This window comes from Bombina bombina, chromosome 4, assembly GCF_027579735.1.
Source record: "Bombina bombina isolate aBomBom1 chromosome 4, aBomBom1.pri, whole genome shotgun sequence".
NCBI classification, from domain to species: Eukaryota; Metazoa; Chordata; class Amphibia; order Anura; family Bombinatoridae; genus Bombina; species Bombina bombina.
The window spans coordinates 796660299-796680171 of record NC_069502.1 but is presented as its reverse complement, the minus strand read 5'-3'; the positions used below and the strand labels follow the sequence as shown (position 1 = coordinate 796680171).

The window sequence follows — 19873 nt, the reverse complement described above, 5'->3', positions numbered from 1 at the left end:
ACATCTTCTATGTATAAACCTGAATTCCAAAGAAACTGCACTTTGGAGATTTGTCTCGTTAAGAGGAGCTGCGGAGCATTCAAGACATAAGACTATTACCTTTTTGCTTGGGCAGGATTTTACAGACCGGTCTTCTACAAAGACATTTATTTTCACAAGGACTTTTGGATTGCCCAATACCGCAATATATATCACATGCAGGTTTTTTCTATTTCTTTTTAATCAATTAGTATTTTCTATGTATTTTAACTAGCAGCTTTAGTATTGTGTATAATAACTTTTTTGCATATTTACATTTATAGGGTTTGTACTTTGCGCTATTTCATTGCTCTTACTGAGCAATTTTGAGTACCAAATGCTCAGTGTATATAGATATGTATCAGGGTTCGATAAGGTACAGTTCACAAATACTGTCTCGAGCTGTCCTTCATATGGAAGCTGATTAGGAGCAGTATTTATTCCACTCCGGGATCCGCTAAAACCAACTGTCAAGGCTACGCCCCTGACGTCACTAGCACATGATGTTGCATTTCGTGGATTATGTTATGACATACATTTCAATGTTTCTTATCAATATATTGGACAATCTTGTTCTCTTTTTTGTCATATAAAATACGGAGGAATCGCTACTTATAAAGATGGTGAATGTACACGGAAATAGATTTTCGGTAACAGCATCCAAGTGGATATGTAAGGTGGAACTAAGCATGCGCGCTTCATTCCTAGAAAAAGCCGCCAGTACACAGCGAAATGTACAACGGGACGTATAATCCGTGCAACACTCCATCATGTGCCAGTGACATCAGGGGCAGAGAGTAGCCTTGCCGGTTTTAGTGGTTCTCGAAGTGGGATACATGCTGCTCCTAATCTATTTCCATCCACTATATAGGACAGCTCTGGACAGTATTTGTGGAACTATATACACTGAGCATTTGGTATTTTTATGCAATTTTATATGCTTTTATCATAAATGTTATACTTACCTGCCATTGGATACTGTTTGCCTACCAGTATAAAAGTAGGTGTGCACATTCCATAGAGCTTATTATAGGTCCACTTCACGTGAGTAGTGACTCTTCCATTGCAATACAGATTTAAATCACAATACAAAATTACACTATTAAATGTTTTTCTCTTTTTGAGTATTATTCAAAACAGTGGATCACATAATGTCTAAGGGGTGCAAGGCACAGGTGAATGTAAATGTGTTACATGTCTGAGGGCCACAGAGCACACATAAGTGTATTTGTGTTTGACACATCTGAGAGATGCAGAATGCATGTGAGTGTACATGTATGAAGTGTCTGAGGGACACCAGGCACAGGAGAGTGTATACATGTGATGTGCTTAAAGGGACATGAAACCCAAAAAAATTCTTTCATGATTCAGATAGAGAATACAATTTTAAACAACTTTCTAATTTACTTCTATTATCTAATCTGTTTTATTCTCTTGGTATCATTTGTTGAAGGAGCAGGCGTGCACTACAGGTTTCTAACTGAACACATGGGTGAGCCAATGACAATCAGTTTATATATGCAGCCACCAATCAACAGCTAGAACCTAGGTTCTCTACTGCATATGAACTTTCCTAGATAAACATTTCAGCAAAGGATAACAAGAGAAAGAAGCAAATTAAATAATAGAAGTAAATTGGAAAGTTGTTCGAAATTGTATAATCTATCTGAATCACGAAATAAATTTTTTGGGTTTCATGTCCCTTTAAGGGACACAGAGCACAGGTGAGTCTACATGTGTGACATGTCTGAAAGAAGCAGAGCACAGATGATTTTGTGTGTGTGTTGTGCCTGAGATGTGTTGTGCCTGAGATGCTTGGCACAGGTGAGCATATGTGTATGAAGGGATTTAAGGGTGTAGGTGAGTGTACAGGTGTGATGTGTTTTAGGGGCACAAGCCAGAGCTGGATCTACATGTATGATGTGTCTGCAGGATCCATGCACAATTAAATGTATGTGTTTGACGTGTTTGAGGGACACAGGGTACATGTAAGTGTGCTTGTGTAACATCTGGGGAAAGCAGGACGCTGGTGAGTATGTGTGTGACATGTCTAAAGGAAACAGGGCACATGTGAGTGCATGTGTGTGACTGCCTGAGGGCACAAGCATGTATGGTGTGTCTGAGGGATGCAGGGTACAGGTTTAACATGCCTGAGGTGAATGCTTGTGTGTGAAGTGTGACCACAGACACAGGTGAGTGTGTGTGATGTGTGACCACAGACACAGGTGAGTGTGTGTGATGTGTCTGAGGGGCACAGGCCAGAGGTGAGTGTTTTTGTATGATGTATCTATGGGAGACAGGACGCAGGTGAGTGTATGAGTGAGACATATCTGAAGGACACAGGGCACAGGTGAGTGTGTGACATGTCTGAGAGATGCAGGGCACAGTTGACTGTTTGTGTGTGACATTAACATATTACAATTTCCTTGTGCAGTGTTAAATAGTTAAAATGTGAACATAGGCACGTGAGTGTGTATGATGTGTTTGAGGGACAAAAGCTGAGAGATGTAAGGTACCGGTGAGTGTACATGTTTGATGTGTCTTAGGGTTACAGGACACAGGGGAGTGTAGGTGTGTGACATTCAGGTATTACAGTTTCCTTGTACAGTGCTCAAAGCCTGAAATGTGAAAATATTTATATGATCTTCGCAGGTGATGTTAAGACTGAAGTTACATTTAATGCTGAACAGACTAATGATCTGTATGTAAACCAAAAACTGGAAGCTGTGAAGCAGGAAATTAGTGATAATATCAGTACAGGTGAGTGCATGTGTCTGATGTATATAGATTACCTGCCCCACTAGCCACAGAGATTTTTACAAAGTGAAATTCTGTTTTCAAGACCCTTTACCCCCCCTTAAAACGCATAGATGCAAACGCCCCTGTTCTTTGTTTTTAATTGTGATATAATGTAAGTAGGACTGAAATCCAAGTTTAAATGCAATGAGTACAAGAGATTAAAAATTCAGATTACTTTTCCCTAGGGCTCCAACTAACGATTATTTTTATAATGGATTAATCGGCCGATTATTTTTCGATTAATCGACTAATTGGATAAAAAAAATTCAAAAATATATAAACTTCAGACTAAGTGGCCGATTTATCAAGGGCCCCTTCTTCTGTGCGAGCCTTCAGGCTCGCCGGAAATAGCAGTTATAAAGCAGCGGTCTTAAGACCGCTGCTCCATAACTGGTCCGCTGCCTCTGAGGCTGCGGTCTTTAATCCGCCCGATCCTATACGATCGGGCTGATTGACACCCCTGCTAGCAGCTGATTGGCCGCGAATCTGCAGGGGGCGGCATTGCACAAGCAGTTCACCAGAACTGCTTGTGCAATGTTAAATGCCGACACCGTTTTTGTCCCTCATATCCTGTGATGTAATATGACTTATTAGCTGACCATAATATATCCTCGTTTATCATATCAGCTGATTATTGAGTTTACCGTGGCTGGCAAAGATTGGGTCTATCCGAGATCCACTAGTATTCACTGAATTTATGAGTGTAACAACCAGTTAAATTATTGTAATCACTCTCTTATTTTCACTGGTATTGACATTCGTGATTAGCTGCATATGTTTGTTTTGTGTTTTTAATGGGTATATTGTTTTTAATTATACTTTCTTGTCACTTTCTCACACTTCATACATGAAGACCATTCTTTATTGATGATTATGAGTTGTTGAGTGCTAGTTATGTACACTGTTTTTGTAGTGTGATACTCACACTACTATCTTTGTCCATTTATAGAAGGTTCTCTGCTTGTTTATTTCATTATCTAATACTCTGTATTATGGAACAGAAAATGTCCCCACTGTTGTTTATACTATACAAATAAAGCTGTGTATTTATTTATGCAATCAGTTATTATCTTTTTCTATTAGGAATTTTATACAGGGAGCTTAAAAACTATACAATTCAGTGTGTATAAGGTTCTGAATAGCTCAGTATGCAACATACTAAACTAAGGAGCTTGAGAAACACGTTCTAATCCAGCACTGAAACTCTGTTTAGCAATTTCAAACATAACCTGATGTGGTTACTATACTGTTATTGTGAGTTAGGTCATTTCATCATTATTTATTTATCTAGGTTGTTTGGTGACCAACCCTGATATTATGTAGTATAAGCACAAATCTGGAGATTTACCTTAATCTTTGTAGAATTTGTGCAGAATGTCTCATCTGCAATGATGATCTCATCTGATGATTGCCTTATGTTACGGTTTATATGTATTTATTACATTTATACCTATCTGCAATTATAAGGGTTTTATATAAGCATATGTAATAAAATGCGTTTCTTGCATCATGACTATGTGTGGTCCCAGGGTCTTGTATTCAGATATAGCCGTTTTACATTTGATGTCAGAGTTTAGTTCTCTGACGTTATGTGATATTATCTTAATGGACATGTTGTGGTATATGTAGACTTATTAACATTGTGCACAATGTAAAAACTCCCTTAAAGGGACATTAAACACTTTGAGATGGTAATATAAAATGATAAATTGTATATATAAAACAACTCTGCAATATACTTTCATTATTTATTTTGTCCTCTTTGCCTGTAATTCCATTCTGAAATTGTGAGCTTTTCAGTTCCTGTTAAAAATGGAAGTGCAGAACACTGTTAAATCCAGCACAACCATTGGCTGCACACTCTAGTGACCTATTTATAATGGTCCATAATTGGCCACAGCAGAGAAGGTAACACAAGTTACAACATGGCAGCTCCCAGTGTTTTATAGACACTAAAACTTTACACTTATTTTGTCACTTTTTAAATAACTAATGAAACTTTAAAAAATACATCTACATGTTAGTCATGGACTAATCTTTTCTTTGAATGCATCATTCTATCTAGCATATATTTAGTGTTTAATGTCCCTTTAATAGTTTTTTTTTTTAGATTCGTGGTTCGAGTACTGTGTTAGGAAGCCGAGACCCAAAGACTGTGTGTTGCACATACCTTTGCATGTTGTCAAGAGAAGTCATAGTCCACTTGAAAATAATGAGCCCATTATTCTAGGAGAAATATAATATACATTATTGAACACAAAAAAGTGATGATGACATTGATAAAATTATACATTTAATACTGAAATCTGACTATTGATTGTTAATGACATACAACAAATTGACTAGTGTTAAATCAACAAAGATCATAAACTGTGGGGTAAACATTCAGGAGGGGAGAACAAATGGCAGGTTAGGCCGTGATATATTTTAGTGGATATGAACCTATTGTTATTGGGTGGTGGGGGGGAGGGGGGGAGTTAATCTAAGAGATGGTTTACTATCTCTATGAAACATATAACATTTTCCTTTAAGTGTAACGTATATGTTACAGAATTTGATAACTAACATTTTGAAACGTTTACATTATTAATTATATTTATTCAAACATCGTCCAGAAGATAAAGGCACTTAAACCTCCCCAATTCAGGAGAACATGTTGGTCATTATAGGTCTTGTTGTCTCTTGAGGTCATATTTTAGAAGCATCCTCCTCATCTGGTGAATCTGTATTGTAAGAAGTGCTGTGACTTGGTTTGGATCTTTTGTCTTTTCCGTCTTTTCCAACTGGGGTCCATTCTCATTGAAAGTTTTTCTTTTGTTGGTTGAGTATTGCAGGAAATGATTCAGATTCAAACTGAATTTGAAGTCGTGATAGGAGTGCTTTTCCTTCTTCCAGTGTTGAGCAAGAGTAGGTGTTATTTTGGTGAATAAAGATTAGCTTGAAAGGAAAGTTCCACCTATATCTAATGTGTGCTTTATTAAGTGCTGCAGTGATGGGTTTCACATGCCTTAATTTCCTAAAGGTTATTGGGGCTAAATCTGTGAAGATTTGTATCTGATGTCCTTCATACTCCAAGTTTTGTTTTGCTCTGGCCGCTTTCAGGATCAATTCCTTAATATGAAAATAGTTCAGCTTGGTGATAATGTCTGACCTCGTCTCCAGAGCTTCCTTGTTCTTCTCACAAGATGTCAGTTAAAAGTCGGCCTTTATTGAAACCATCAACAGGATGTCTTAAAATGCAGCTTCGAATATTTTATTAAAATATAGCTCAACGCGTTTCGGCTATAGAGCAAAATTAAGAACAGTATAAAACAAGCTGTTAAAGCCCTGCAGTTTTTTGCATTTCTAAACCATGCCGAGAAGGGGAGGCAGGGTAATCTGGCAAGGTTATTAGAATCAAATAGTCAGTAGTTCCTTCGTCTGAAGACTGGGTGACTTGTCAAATACTCTCCCTACTTGGCCCTTGACCCGCAGCTCTGTAAGCTATTCTGACAGAGTAGCGGATATATAGTTGGTGCATGTGATAGTCTATAAGGAACTAGGTAGGTTTATATTACTTAAAGGGACAGTCTACCATAGAATTGTTATTGTTTTAAAAGATAGATAATCCCTTTATTACCCATTCCCCAGTTTTGCATAACCAACACAGTTATATTAATATACTTTTTACATCTGTGATTACCTTGTATCTAGGAACCTTCTTCCAGCCCCCTGATCACGTGACTGACTGTTTATTATCTATTGTCTTGCATTTAGCATTGTTTTGTGCTAAATCTTAAATAACCCCCTGTGCCTGAACACAGTGTTATCTATATGGCCCATGTGTACTTTCTGTCTCTTTGTGTTGAAAAGAGATTTAAAAAGCATGTGATAAGAGGCAGCCCTCAAAGGCTTAGAAATTAGCATATGAGCCTACCTATCTTTAGTTTAAACTAAGAATACCAAGAGAAAAAAGCAAATTTGATGATAAAAGTAAATTGGAAAGTTGATTAAAATTAAAAGTCCTATCTGAATTATGAAAGTTTAATTTATACTAGACTGTCCCTTTAAGCATCCATTATAGCTAGCTCTTGGATAGACGCTCTTGTATGATGGTTTTAGAGTCTCCGTGTTCAGGAGTCGTCCTAATTGCTGCTGATATGTGCCAGTGGCCGCCGGAGCGGAGCCTCAACCCTCTGGTAGCCATGACTAATTCATAGGTCTCACTCCTGTTGGAGTTCTCTCGATCTCGTAGTTGTACATCTCAAATGCCTCAAATTAGGCTATCTATAGTCGGGTATTGGTAGCTATAGTTTAAAACTAAAAAACTTGAATTAAAATTAGTTATTCCTTTGTTTTGGGTCTTTGTTTGTGCAGAGCTCCTACAAAAAACGTCTTGTCTCAATAGCTGTTGACTCCGCCCCCCTAATAAATACAGATTATAAAATATTGACAAACATAATTGCCGCCCGTCTACAATTCCATTAAAGGAAGTGATCCATCCAGATCAGACAGGATTTATGAAGGGGAGGAATTCTGCTTCTAATATTAGGAAAATGGCGCTGGTTTTAGACCACTATAAAAATCAAAGGAAATCTGTAAAGAATTTATGTCCTTTATTAAGTGTGTCTATAAGAAGTAAAACTCCAAGTTTATTTAAGGAATTCTGAATATATAAAGGTGTTTTGTTACACAAGGGGAATCAGATATGTGTAAAGATTACCCTTGTGCTTTAATGTTTGCCAATAGAAAATAAATATGTTCACAGAGGGTATGTTAACACATATTCTCTTAAGGCAGATAAATGCAGAAATCATACAATAAGTCCGGGAACACAGAAGTGTATAACTTTGAGTAAAGTAATATGGATGCGCTGTACAACGTAGTGTGACTAAAGTAAATATATAACAGTTCTGGATAAGTTGCGGCAGAGGTTGAATAATCATAACAATAATCTGACCTGCAGTGTGCTAGAAGTTCCTTAGTGCAGACAAAAGGTGATATGCGACCATCGTGTGGGAAGGCTGTTAGCGAGTAAGGAGGGAAGTGGTGCACTCGTCTGCAGCTGATAGCTGATAACGTTGCCTGTCAGAGCCGGAGTCACACTGAAGCGGAGATCATCCAAATCTTGCTGCGGTTCAGTAGGTAAGAGGATGATAGACACTGGCTTTATAAACAATGAGCTTGAAGGGAAAAAACTCAGTGAGAGTATATTAGTTTGAGGAGTAAGTACAACAATAAACCTCTTGAGGCGTAGATCACTGAAGTAACTCAATTATCCAGCAATAGAGGCTGGGAGGAGGTACCTTAAATAGGCAGGTGCACTTAAAGGAACAGCAACAATATAGCTAAAGACAGTTAACCCTTACACAGCCCCCTCCCCAAAGAACCACAGCGAGGTTCAAGGCCTGGGGCGATCCGGGTTCCTCCGATGAAAAATTGAAACCAATCTGGGAGCGGAAACATTAGAAGCCGGCTCCCAGGAATCATCCTCATGACCGAAATCCTTCCAATGTACTAGGTAGTAGAGAATCCCACGGTGGATGCGGGAATCCAGGATGCTATGCACTTCATACTGCACTTCTGGGTCAACCTGAAGGTTAGTGTCTCCCTGGGCAGAAGTGGAAGGAGGCGAAACACAAGGTTTGATCAGAGAAACATGGAAGGTCGGTGGATTTTAAAAGAGGTTGGAAGCTGTAAGGTGACTGTGACAGGACTGTTGACACGGAGGATGGGGTAAGGGCCAATATAGCGCTTACCCAGTTTCCTACACGGGTATGTAATCCTCAGGTTCTTCGTGGAAAGCCAAACGTATTGGCCAACTGAATACTGTGGGTTCTCTCGATGGCGTAGGTTATAATACCTTTGTTGAGAAGATTGAGCTTGGAGGATGTTATCCCTTACCTTGGGAAACAATGCTGAGATATCGTTCACAAGGTCGTTGACTTGAGGACAAGGTGTATCAATCCTTGGGAACAAGGTGAATTGCGGGTGTAATCCATAATTTATGAAGAAAGGGGAATAACCTGTTGTGGAGCTTTTATTATTATTATATGCGAACTCGGCTAAGGGTAGGTAAGTTGCCCAAGTGTCCTGTTGTTGAGAGCAGAAGCAACGTAAGTACTGCTCAAGCCACTGATTGACTCTCTCAGTTTGCTCATTCGTCTGAGGATGGTATGCAGTACTAAGTTTTTGGTCTATATGAAGGGCTTTACACAGATGCTTCCAGAATTTAGATGAGAACTGTAATCCACGGTCGCTTATGAATGTCTTAGGTATACCATGTAAACGTATGACATGTTGGATAAGCAGATCAGAGGTTTGTTTGGACGTGGGTAAAGATGAGATTGGAATGAAGTGAGCCATTTTTTAAAACAAATCAGTGACAACTAATATGGTAGTATAAGTGTTAGAAACTGGGAGGTCGACAATGAAGTCCATAGACACTGCCTCCCAGGGAGTTTGTGGTACTGGAAGAGATTGTAGGAGTCCCATTGGAAGTTGTCTCAAATGTTTAGAAGTTGCACAAGTAGAACAGCTTGAGAGAAAAACTTTCAAATCTTTATGCATGGAAGGCCACCAAAATGATCGTTTTAAAAGCTCAGTAGTCTTTTCAAACCCCATATGTCCCGCCAGAGGCGAATCGTGAACAGTTTTGAGGACAGAAGGTCTCAACGCGAGTGGTATGTACAGCTTACCATTGTTGCGGAACAACCCATCTTTGTCTGCAGTGACATCGGACTGGGGCATTGTCGGATCAGAGGCAATTGCATCTTTGATCATAGGAAGCAAGTCAGTAAGAAGTCCGAGGAAGCAATGTTTCGGGATTACGGTGGAAGGTGTGTTAGGTATTGTTGTTCTATGTGCTTGTTTAGAGAGGGCATCAGCCTTACCGTTTTTGGTACCTGGTCGGTAGGTGATGACATAGGAAAACCTGGAGAAATACAGACTCCATCTAAGTTGTCTGGAAGATAGAGTCCTATTCGTTTGTAGATATTGTAAGTTTTTGTGGTCCGTATATATGACTGTAGGCTGAGTGGCACCCTCTAGCAAATGTCGCCAGTGGTCAAAAGAGCACTTGATTGCCAGTAACTCCTTCTCACCTACTGGGTAGTTTAACTCAGCAGGTTGCATGAACCGGGAGAAGAAGGCAACAGGGTGCAAGGGATCCTTAAAAGACTTCCTTTGTGAGAGGATTGCCCCAAACGCATGGTCCGAGGCATCCACCTCCAAGATGAACTGTTTGTCCATGTCTGGGTACTGCAGTATTGGTGCTGAGGTGAATTTTGTTTTTAAGAGATCAAAGACAGATTGTGTTTGGGTAGACCACTGGAAGGATTGGTGTAGTTTAGTGAGGTCTGTTAAGGGTTTGGTGATAGTAGCGAAACCGGGTATAAATTTTCTATAAAAATTAGAAAAACCTAAAAAGCGCTGCACATCTTTCTTCGTCTGTGGAACAGGCCAATCCAAAATAGCTTGTACTTTATCTTTCTGCATCTTAATGCCTAATGGAGAAATCTCATATCCTAGGAATGTTATTTCACTAGACTCAAAAATACATTTTTCTAGTTTGGCGTATAGATTGTTTTTTCTTAACCTAGACAGCACTTCTCTTACATGGATTTTGTGTTGTTCAAGATCCTGTGAAAAGATTAATATGTCGTACAAATAGACTACTATATATACATCCAAGATGTCCCTGAAGAGGTCATTGATTAAACACTGGCGCGTTGCATAGACCGAATGGCATCACCGTATATTCAAAGAGACCATATCTGGTCCTAAAAGCAGTGAGCCATTCGTCTCCAGCTCTCATTCGTATGAGATTATAGGCACCCTGGAGATCCAATTTAGTGAATACCGTGGCACCCCTTAATCGTTCTATCAGCTCAGGAATAAGAGGGAGAGGGTATCTGTTCTTATGTGTGCGTTTATTAAGCTCCCTGTAATCAATAATAGGTCTTAAGGAGCCGTCTTTATTTGTCACAAAAAATATTCCTGCTCCAGCAGGGGAGGTACTGGGTCTTATGAACCCCTTCCTGAGGTTTTCGTCTATATAATTCTTAAGATGTTCTAACTCAGGCTTAGAAAGGGGGTATATGTGCCCATATGGAATAGTAACCCCAGGAAGTAGGTCAATAGGACAATCATACGTCCTGTGTGGTGGTAAGCTTTCCGCATCTTTCTTGTTAAAGACATCAGAAAAATCTGAGTAATGAGCGTGTAATATAGAGTCAACAGTATGTAGAAAAACTTGATTACTAGTGTCTTTGTTACTGTTAATGGAGGAGAAACAGGTAAGGCTAAGATCTGCCCAATTTATAAGGGGTTTGTGTGTACCTAACCATTGTATACCAAGTATGATATCAAACATAGGGGATGATATAACATCGAATGTGAGAGCTTCTGAGGTTTGTATGCATGAGGTTACCTGAAGAGGGATGGTCTGATGTGTGACTGGACCAGAAGAGAGTAAAGAGCCATCAATGACCTTGACAGAGACTGGGTTATGTTTGCACAAAACAGGAATTTTATTTCTTTTCACAAAGTTTTGATCAACAAAATTTCTACAAGAACCAGTATCTACAATTGCTTCAGTGGTTATCCTGGAGTGATCCCACTGTAAGAGAAGAGTAGTAGTTATAAATGATGTGTTAACGGTTTTGGTTAAGAAATTTACTGATGGATTATGTAACCTACCCTTCTTATTTTTTAGGAGGACTAGACAGTCTTTGACTTCATGTGTGGGACAGGCGCAATACATACACTGACTGTGTAACTTCCTCCTGGATTTTTCCTGAGGTGTCAAGGGCCCCTTAATAAACCCTATATCCATAGGTTGAGGTGCCTCCTTTGCTTGCTAAGCAGGAGCCTGAAAATAACTCTTAGAGGAATTAGCCTTTTCAGAACGTCGTTCTCTAAGGCGCCTGTCAATGGTTATAGAGAGAGTGAACAAGTCTTCCAAAGAGTCAGGGATCCCTGTACGCTAGAGCTCGTCCTTAATCTCTTCGGATCAGCCTGAGCGGAACTGTGTCTTAATGGAGACTTCGTTCCACTCAGAATCACGAGCAGAAATTTTAAATTGAGTAATATAATTATCTACTGGATTCCTTCTTTGTTTCAAGGATCTGAGTGTATTTTCTGTCGAGACCTGCTTAAATGGGTCATCATATAATGCTGACATCTGGGTGAAAAAAGCAGAGAGTGAGCCGATTATAGAATCCTGGCTTTCATAGAGAGTGTCTGCCCAGGCCCTGGGCTCCCCCCTGAGGTATGAAATTACAGTGAGTACTCTCACTCGTTCAGAGCGGTAGGTCCTAGGTTTCATTTAAAAAAGAAGCATACAGGAGTTCCTGAATTCCCTAAAACGTGATCGGTCACCAGAGAACTTCTCTGGGGGGGAGACCAAGGGCTCAGGGTGAGTTTCTGCAGCTGAGACTTTCGGGGTGAGTGTCTCCCTTAAACAGGCTTTTAATGCCTGGTTTTCCACCTGTAATTCGTGGAATGAGTTAGATAAAGCATCCATTCTATCAGAAAGCGCTTGTATTTGATTGCACAGAGGCTCTTGTTCCATGTTTATACAAAGTAATAGAAAAGGAATTAACTGTGTAGAGACCTACACTAACTCCTTTTATTTCTTAGGCTGGATAATTCTGTAAAGAATTTATGTCCTTTATTAAGTGTGTCTATAAGAAGTAAAACTCCAAGTTTATTTAAGGAATTCTTCTGAATATATAAAGGTGTTTTGGTACACAAGGGGAATCAGATATGTGTAAAGATTACCCTTGTGCTTTAATGTTTGCCAATAGAAAATAAATATGTTCACAGAGGGTATGTTAACACATATTCTCTTAAGGCAGATAAATGCAGAAATCATACAATAAGTCCGGGAACACAGAAGTGTATAACTTTGAGTAAAGTAAGATGGATGCGCTGTACAACGTAGTGTGACTAAAGTAAATATATAACAGTTCTGGATAAGTTGCGACAGAGGTTGAATAATCCTAACAATAATCTGACCTGCAGTGTGCTTGAAGTTCCTCCGTGCAGACAAAAGGTGATATGCGAACAGCGTGTGGGAAGGCTGTTAGCGAGTGAGGAGAGAAGCGGTGCACTCGTCTGCAGCTGATGACGTTGCCTATCAGAGCCGGAGTCACACTGAAGCAGAGATCATCCAAATATTGCTGCGGTTCAGTAGGTAAGAGGATGATAGACACGGCTGTATAAACAACGAGCTTGAAGGGAAAAAACTCAGTGAGAGTATATTAGTTTGAGTAAGTACAACAATAAACCAGTTGCGGCGTAGATCACTGAAGTAACTCAATTATCCAGCAATAGAGGCTGGGAGGAGGTACCTTAAATAGGCAGGTGCACTTAAAGGAACAGCAACAATATAGCTAAAGACAGTTAACCCTTACAAAATCAGATGTAAATTTATCAATTTTAGATATGGCAATAATCTCTGTTGATGCAGAGAAAACCTTCAAATCCATTTTTTTGGGACCATTTATTTTCCTCTTTAAAAAAACTTGGCATAGTAGTTAATTGTTTAGAACTGATAAAAAAAGATATATAATTAGGTTGACCATATTGCCGCTTTAATAAGGGACACATTTGAAAAATACATATGTCAGAGTTCTTATACAAAACATTTTTTAACAGCCCTGACATTTGTATTTTTCATATGTGTCCCTTTTTAAAGCGGCAATATAGTCACCCTATATTTAATACACTCATTCATATATTTTGGTAAATGGCCTACTTTCCAGAAGAATTATACTTGGAAGAGGAACTCGCCAAGGCTGTCCATTATTGCCTCTACTTTTTAATATAGCAATAGAACCCTTGGCCATTAAGATTAGACAAGAAATTGAAGGTATACTTATAGGAGAAAAGGAAATACAACTTGCATTAAACGCAGATTATCTTCTCCTGTTTGTAAGAAACACGAAAAAAATATTCCATGCATTCTCTAGATTATTGCCAAATATAGTTTATTTTCATTTTCAGGATACAAGGTTAACACTTTAAAGTCAGAAATTCTGTGGGTCTATAAAAACAAAGGTGTATAAAGAGGGATTAATCAGCGCTTGGTGCCTTAATGAATCACCTAATTACAATCCAAAACAATAACTATAACTATAAAAAAGTCTAAGAAAATATTCCAAAAAATATATATATACAGTATACAGATTCAAAAAATAAAAGTAAAAATGAATTCCCAAATTCAAAATAAAAGAAAATAAGATCGCAATAAATGAATTAGAGAATATAGAGAATTTATGCAGTCATATACAAAAATTATTCAACTAAAACAAAGCATAAAACATAAAAGCAAATCCCCAATATTACAGTCTCACCACAGACCCCAATGGTGCATATATAGATTCGAAACGTTTCCAAGAGAGCAGTTGCTGCCAAATCACCGGAGTTGTCCTTCGAGCCTCCCAGAGCAGGGTAGAATCCAAAAAGTATCTGTAAAGAAAAGCGCAACCAGAATCAAGTGTAACGTATTGCAAATTGACACACAACACTACTATGTTGCACTTACAATGTTAAAGGTCTTTATTGCACAACGATAAATCCAAACACTTCATACGAACAAGATAAAAAAAAAAACGTGAATTAGTTCGTCATCAGCAAACCTCCACCAGAGTATCTCAAACATCAATGTTCACAGTACACGCTTGCACGTCCTACGTGTGACTGAAAGCAACAGCTTGAATCTCGATCGCCGAGCCAGGAGGTGAATCCAGATTAGGTTTTCTATGGGTCCTCAAATGTACCAGTTGTAGCCTCAACGCGTTTCTACCGCCACCGTGCGGTCTTTTTCAAGAGGAAGTGTATCCCACAATTGACACGGAATAACTTAAAGGGACAATAAACCCAAGCGTTTTCTTTCATGATTCAGGTAGAGAATACAATTTTAAGTAATATTCCAATGTACTTCTATTATCTAATTTGTTTCATTTTTTTGGTATCCTTTGTTGAAGAAATAGCAATGCACATGGGTGAGACAATCACACGAGGCATCTGTGTGCAGCCACCAACCAGCAGCTACTGAGCCTATCTAGATATGCTTTTCAGCATAGGATATCAAGAGAATGAAGCAAATTCGATAATAGAAGTAAATTAGAAAGTTGTTTAAAATTGCATGTTCTTCCTAAATCATAAAAGAAAAAATTTGGGTTTTATGATCCTTTAACCCTTTGAGTGCTAATGACGGCTCTGAGCCGTCACAGAGTTTCTCACTCTGGTGCTAATGACGGCTCAGAGCCGTCATGAGCACTCTCCCACCTTGAGGGAGATCTGGGGGCTCCTTACTGCTCCTACCCTGGCGATCGTGCCTGTAGAGTGACAGGCATCGCCGGGGCTTCACGTGATGCGCGGTGACGTCACGCGCAATTACGTGATGACGTCACTGCGCAACTTTATTTATACTTAACAATGTTAAGTATAGGAGGAGGGGGCATGCTGCTTAGAAGCCTGTATCTCAGGCATCTAAGCAGCTACAGACCCCCAAGACCCACTGTTGGAAAGGTAATCGCCTAACCTTTCCATCAGTGTAAGTATTGAGGGTCTGTAAAAAAAAATAAAGTTTAAAAAAAAATAAAAAAAAAAATTCAAAAATAAACAAATTAAAAGAAAATATTAGCACCCAGGTGGGAAATGGCTTAGCAGCCAAAGGGTTAAATAACTGATAGTCTCTTCCAATTGGTTATATGGTGCTCCAATTACCTAGATTTATCTTATTTGAACTGGGCATATCGATCTAAACACAATACAAATAGCAACCATATTTCATACTAAACAACTAATCCATAGAGTTGTTACACTACAATTATTGCGCTAAAAATCATACTTCTAATACCAGACATTTATATTTTCTAATGTTGATGTGGGGAAAATATGAAATCTTCTAACTCCAATATACTTAGATGAATAATTCATAAATCCTAAAATACGGTGTCATTTAAATAACAATAAAATCCATTTATTCTAATAAACATTTTCCCTAAAAGTTATTTTTCATAAAACATTCAATAAAAATTCCCTTTACCTATCTAATATTTCAAATGTATAATTTCTATTGAGAGCCTTACTGATCATCCTATATAATAAAAGGCCAAATGTGTTTGTCCGAAGCTGTCATGCGCAGTAGAGACTGCGCGCGAGGACAAACACACCTGGCCTTCCAACTGACCTGGCGTGTGGTGGAGTGGGCGTGGCCGGGCGGGTGTGATGCGGGCAGGGGCCCGGGCGGGTTCAGGCGTGACGTGGGCCGGGCGGGGCCAGATGCCGGGCCCCACAGAGAGCTCTAAAGACGAGGGAGGATAGAGAGAGCAGAAGAGGGGGGATAAAGAGAGGGAGAGAGACTGCACAAAAGAGAGGGTGCAGAGTGCACAAAAGAGAGTGGGAGAGTGCACAAAAGAGAGGGGGGAGAGTGCACAAAAGAGATGGGGGAGAGTGCACAAAAGTGAGGGGGGAGAGTGCACAAAAGAGAGGGGGAGAGAGCACAAAAGAGAGGGGGGAGAGAGCACAAAAGAGAGGGGGAGAGAGCACAAAAGAGAGGGTGAGAGAGCGCACAAAAGAGAGTGGGAGAGTGCACAAAAGAGAGGGGGGAGAGTACACAAAAGAGAGGGGGAGAGAGCACAAAAGAGAGGGTGAGAGAGCGCACAAAAGAGAGGGGGAGAGAGCACAAAAGAGAGGGTGAGAGAGCGCACAAAAGAGAGGGGGAGAGACAGCAAAAGAAAGGAGAGAGCAAACCAGAAGAGAGAGACAGCAAAAGAAAGGAGAGAGAGAGCAAACGAGAGGAGAGACAGCAAAAGAGGGGGAGAGAGAGAGAGCAAAAGAGAGGGAGAGAGAGCAAAAGAGAGGGGGGAGAGAGAGAGGAAAAGAGAGGGGCAAGAGAGAGAGCAAAAGAGAGGGGTGAGAGAGAGAGCAAAAGAGGGGAGAAAGAGAGAGCAAAAGAGAGGGGGGATAGAGAGAGCAGATTGAGCTGCACTAAGGTGGAACTTTGTCCTCTACATGGTCAGGACCCTTTATGGCAGTTAGCAGGCACTATAACTGTGACAGAGAACTGGTGGCTCAGTGTTTTTGTTTTTTTATTAAAAAAAAATAATTAAGGATGTGTAATGCAAGCATAAAGAAACGTATGTTTTATGCAACATTCTGTTTAAAGTACTTTATTTTTGTTCCGGTGCTGCTGGAAAAGACTTCTTTTCAGTTTTATATTTTAATCGCCATTACGGCTTCTGGGACCGCCTCCGACTCTAGAATTGAGGCAGATCCTTTTTGAGGCGGCTATTGCGAGGAGAAATGCACGCTTTTTTACTTTGTGGCGCAGCGTACAGCCGGTCACGTGAATTCCTCTGATCGGAGAGTCGATAGGAGTCCGGATCCATTACTGGAGCTAAGTCGCTTTGCTTTTTTCATTCCAGAGTGCAGGGGGCAGGTAGGCACCTCAGCTATTCAGCTGAGGTGTAGAGGTGCTTATATTTTTCTTTTTTCTGGTTGTTATATAATTTTTGGCACTTAACCTAAGAGTAACCTAAGAATAAATTGCCTTTGAATATCCCGGTTGGGGACACTGGTGTTATCTATACGATCTTAAAGAGACAGTATTTAAAAAAATAAAATAGTTAATTAATGTATAAAGATAAGATTTTTAATTCTGTGCCACCTTTCTCTCAGGTTGATGCTGTTCAGGCAATGCCACAGCTTCCTATTTAAACGTCCCAAGCCTTAATGGCGTCACAGGCAGTGCCCTGCGGTTCCTCTCAGTCTCCTGGAGGAGTTTATTTGCGAGCAGAGATTGCTGCCCAGGTATCTTCTGTGGTATTTGAGGCATTAGCTGCCATTCCCATGCTTCAGGGAAGACGCAAGAGGAAATTTAGAGATTCAGATAGTAAGGTTTCTAATCTAGTTCCGACTAACCATGTTGCCCTTTCTCATAAGTCTGAAGAGGAAGATACGTCGGTAGCCTCTGAGGGTGAAATTTCAGATTCGGACAGTGTAAATCCTTCATCTGATGCTGAAGTCGTATCCTTCAGATTTAAGCTTGAACACCTCAGTGCTTTGTTAAAGGAGGTTTTGTCTACTCTGGACAACTCCAATAACCCTATTGTTGTCAACCCTAAGAAATCTAGTAAACTAAATAGATACTTTGAGTTCCCTTCCTCTGTTGAGGTGTTTCCTGTGCCAGACCGTGCTACAGAGATTATTGCACGGGAATGGGAGAGACCTAGGATCCCTTTTTCTCCGTCGCCGGTGTTTAAAAAGATGTTCCCAGTGGCTGACTCCATTAAGGAGTCGTGGCAGACAGTGCCAAAAGTGGAAGAGGCTAATTCTACTCTGGCTAAGAGAACTACTATTCCTGTAGAGGATAGCTGCTCTTTTAAGGATCCAACGGACAAAAATCTGGAGGCTTTTTTGAAAAAGATGTATGTTCATCAGGGTCTCCAATGGAAACTTGCAGTGTGTATTGCCACTGTGACAAGTGCGGCAGCCTATTGGTTCGAAGCATTGTCTGAGTCTCTTCAAGCAGATACTTATTTGGAGGAGATCCAAGACAGGATTAAGGCTCTTAAGTTAGCAAATTCCTTTATTACTGACGCTTCATTGCAGGTCATTAAGTTGGGAGCCAAAATATCTGGTTTCGCTGCCCTAGCGTGCAGAGCTTTATGGTTAAAATCTTGGTCAGCGGATGTTTCATCTAAGTCCAAGCTTTTGGCGATCCCTTACAAGGGTAAAACCTTGTTTGGACCTGGTCTGGCAGAAATTATTTCCGATATCACGGGTGGTAAAGGGTCTTTTCTGCCGCAAGATAAGAAAAATAAACCTAAAGGACATCAGAGTAATTTTCGTTCCTTACGTAACTTCAGAGGTAAGCTTTCCTCTTCCAAGCAGGAACAGTCCAAACCTTCTTGGAAACCCAATCAGTCTTAGAACAAGGGCAAACATTTAAAGAAACCTGCAGCTGATTCCAAATCAGCATGAAAGGGTTGCCCCGATCCGGGATCGGATCAAGTGGGGGGCAGACTTTCTCAGTTTTCTTAAGCATGGATACGAGATGTCCCAGACCCTTGGGCTGTGGACATCATATTCCAGGGTTACAAGTTAGAGTTCAAGACCTTTCCTCCCAGGGGCAGGTTCCACCTCTCAAGATTATCTGCAGAACAGATAAAAAGAGAGACGTTCTTGAAATGTGTTCAGGACATTTCCGACCTGGGAGTGATAGTTCTAGTTCCAGTACAGGAACAGGGTCTAGGGTTTTATTCCAATCTATTTGTGGTTCCCAAAAAAAAGGGAACTTTCTGACCGATTCTAGACTTGAAGTGTCTAAACAAGTTTCTCAAAGTACCGTCCTTCAAGATGGAAACCATACGTTCCATTCTTCCCTTGGTCCAAGAGGGTCAGTTCATGACGACCATAGACCTGAAGGATTGCGTACCTTCATGTTCCTATTCACAGGGATCATCACAAATTTCTGAGATTTGCCTTTCTGGCCAAACACTTTGTAGCTCTTCCGTTTGGCCTTACCACAGCTCCCAGAAGGTTCTGGGGGCTCTCTTAGCAGTGATCTAGTCTCGGGGAATTGCAGTGGCGCCCTATCTGGATGACATTCTGATTCAGGCACCATCTTTTCAACACGCAAACTCTCATACAGAGATCTTGTTGTCTTTTCTACGTTCCTACGGATGGAAAGTGAATCTGGCAAAGAGATCCCTTGTTCCAGCTATAAGGGTAGTTTTCTTAGGGACCATAATAGATTCTCTATCAATGAAGATATTTCTGACGGAGGTCAGAAAAGCCAAGATTCTTTCCTCTTGCCTCTCTCTTCAGTCTGCTGTTTGGCTGAATGTATGGAAGTAATTTGTCTGATGGTTGCGTCCATGGGCATCATTCCATTCACTCGGTTCCATTTGAGATCTCTGTAGTTATGCAATGGAACGGGGACTATGTGGATCTGTCTCAGAGGATAGGTCTGGATCAGTCAACAAGAGACTCTCTCACGTGGTGGCAGTCTCAGGAACATCTCTTTCAGGGGACATGTTTTCGGAGACCTTCCTGGGTG

The 19873-nt window shown here is 40.2% G+C and overlaps 1 protein-coding gene across 4 annotated transcripts in view; it reads left to right on the top strand.

Annotated features, from left to right (window-relative positions):
• LOC128657004 (oocyte zinc finger protein XlCOF7.1-like) overlaps window positions 1–19873 on the top strand; it is a 204103-nt gene that overhangs the window by 109460 nt on the left and 74770 nt on the right. For all 4 annotated transcript variants that reach the window (XM_053711223.1, XM_053711222.1, XM_053711221.1 and 1 more), the window contains exon 7: window positions 2671–2778. In XM_053711223.1, coding sequence (XP_053567198.1) covers window positions 2671–2778 — 108 coding nt within the window. The remainder of the gene's footprint in view (window positions 1–2670; window positions 2779–19873) is intronic.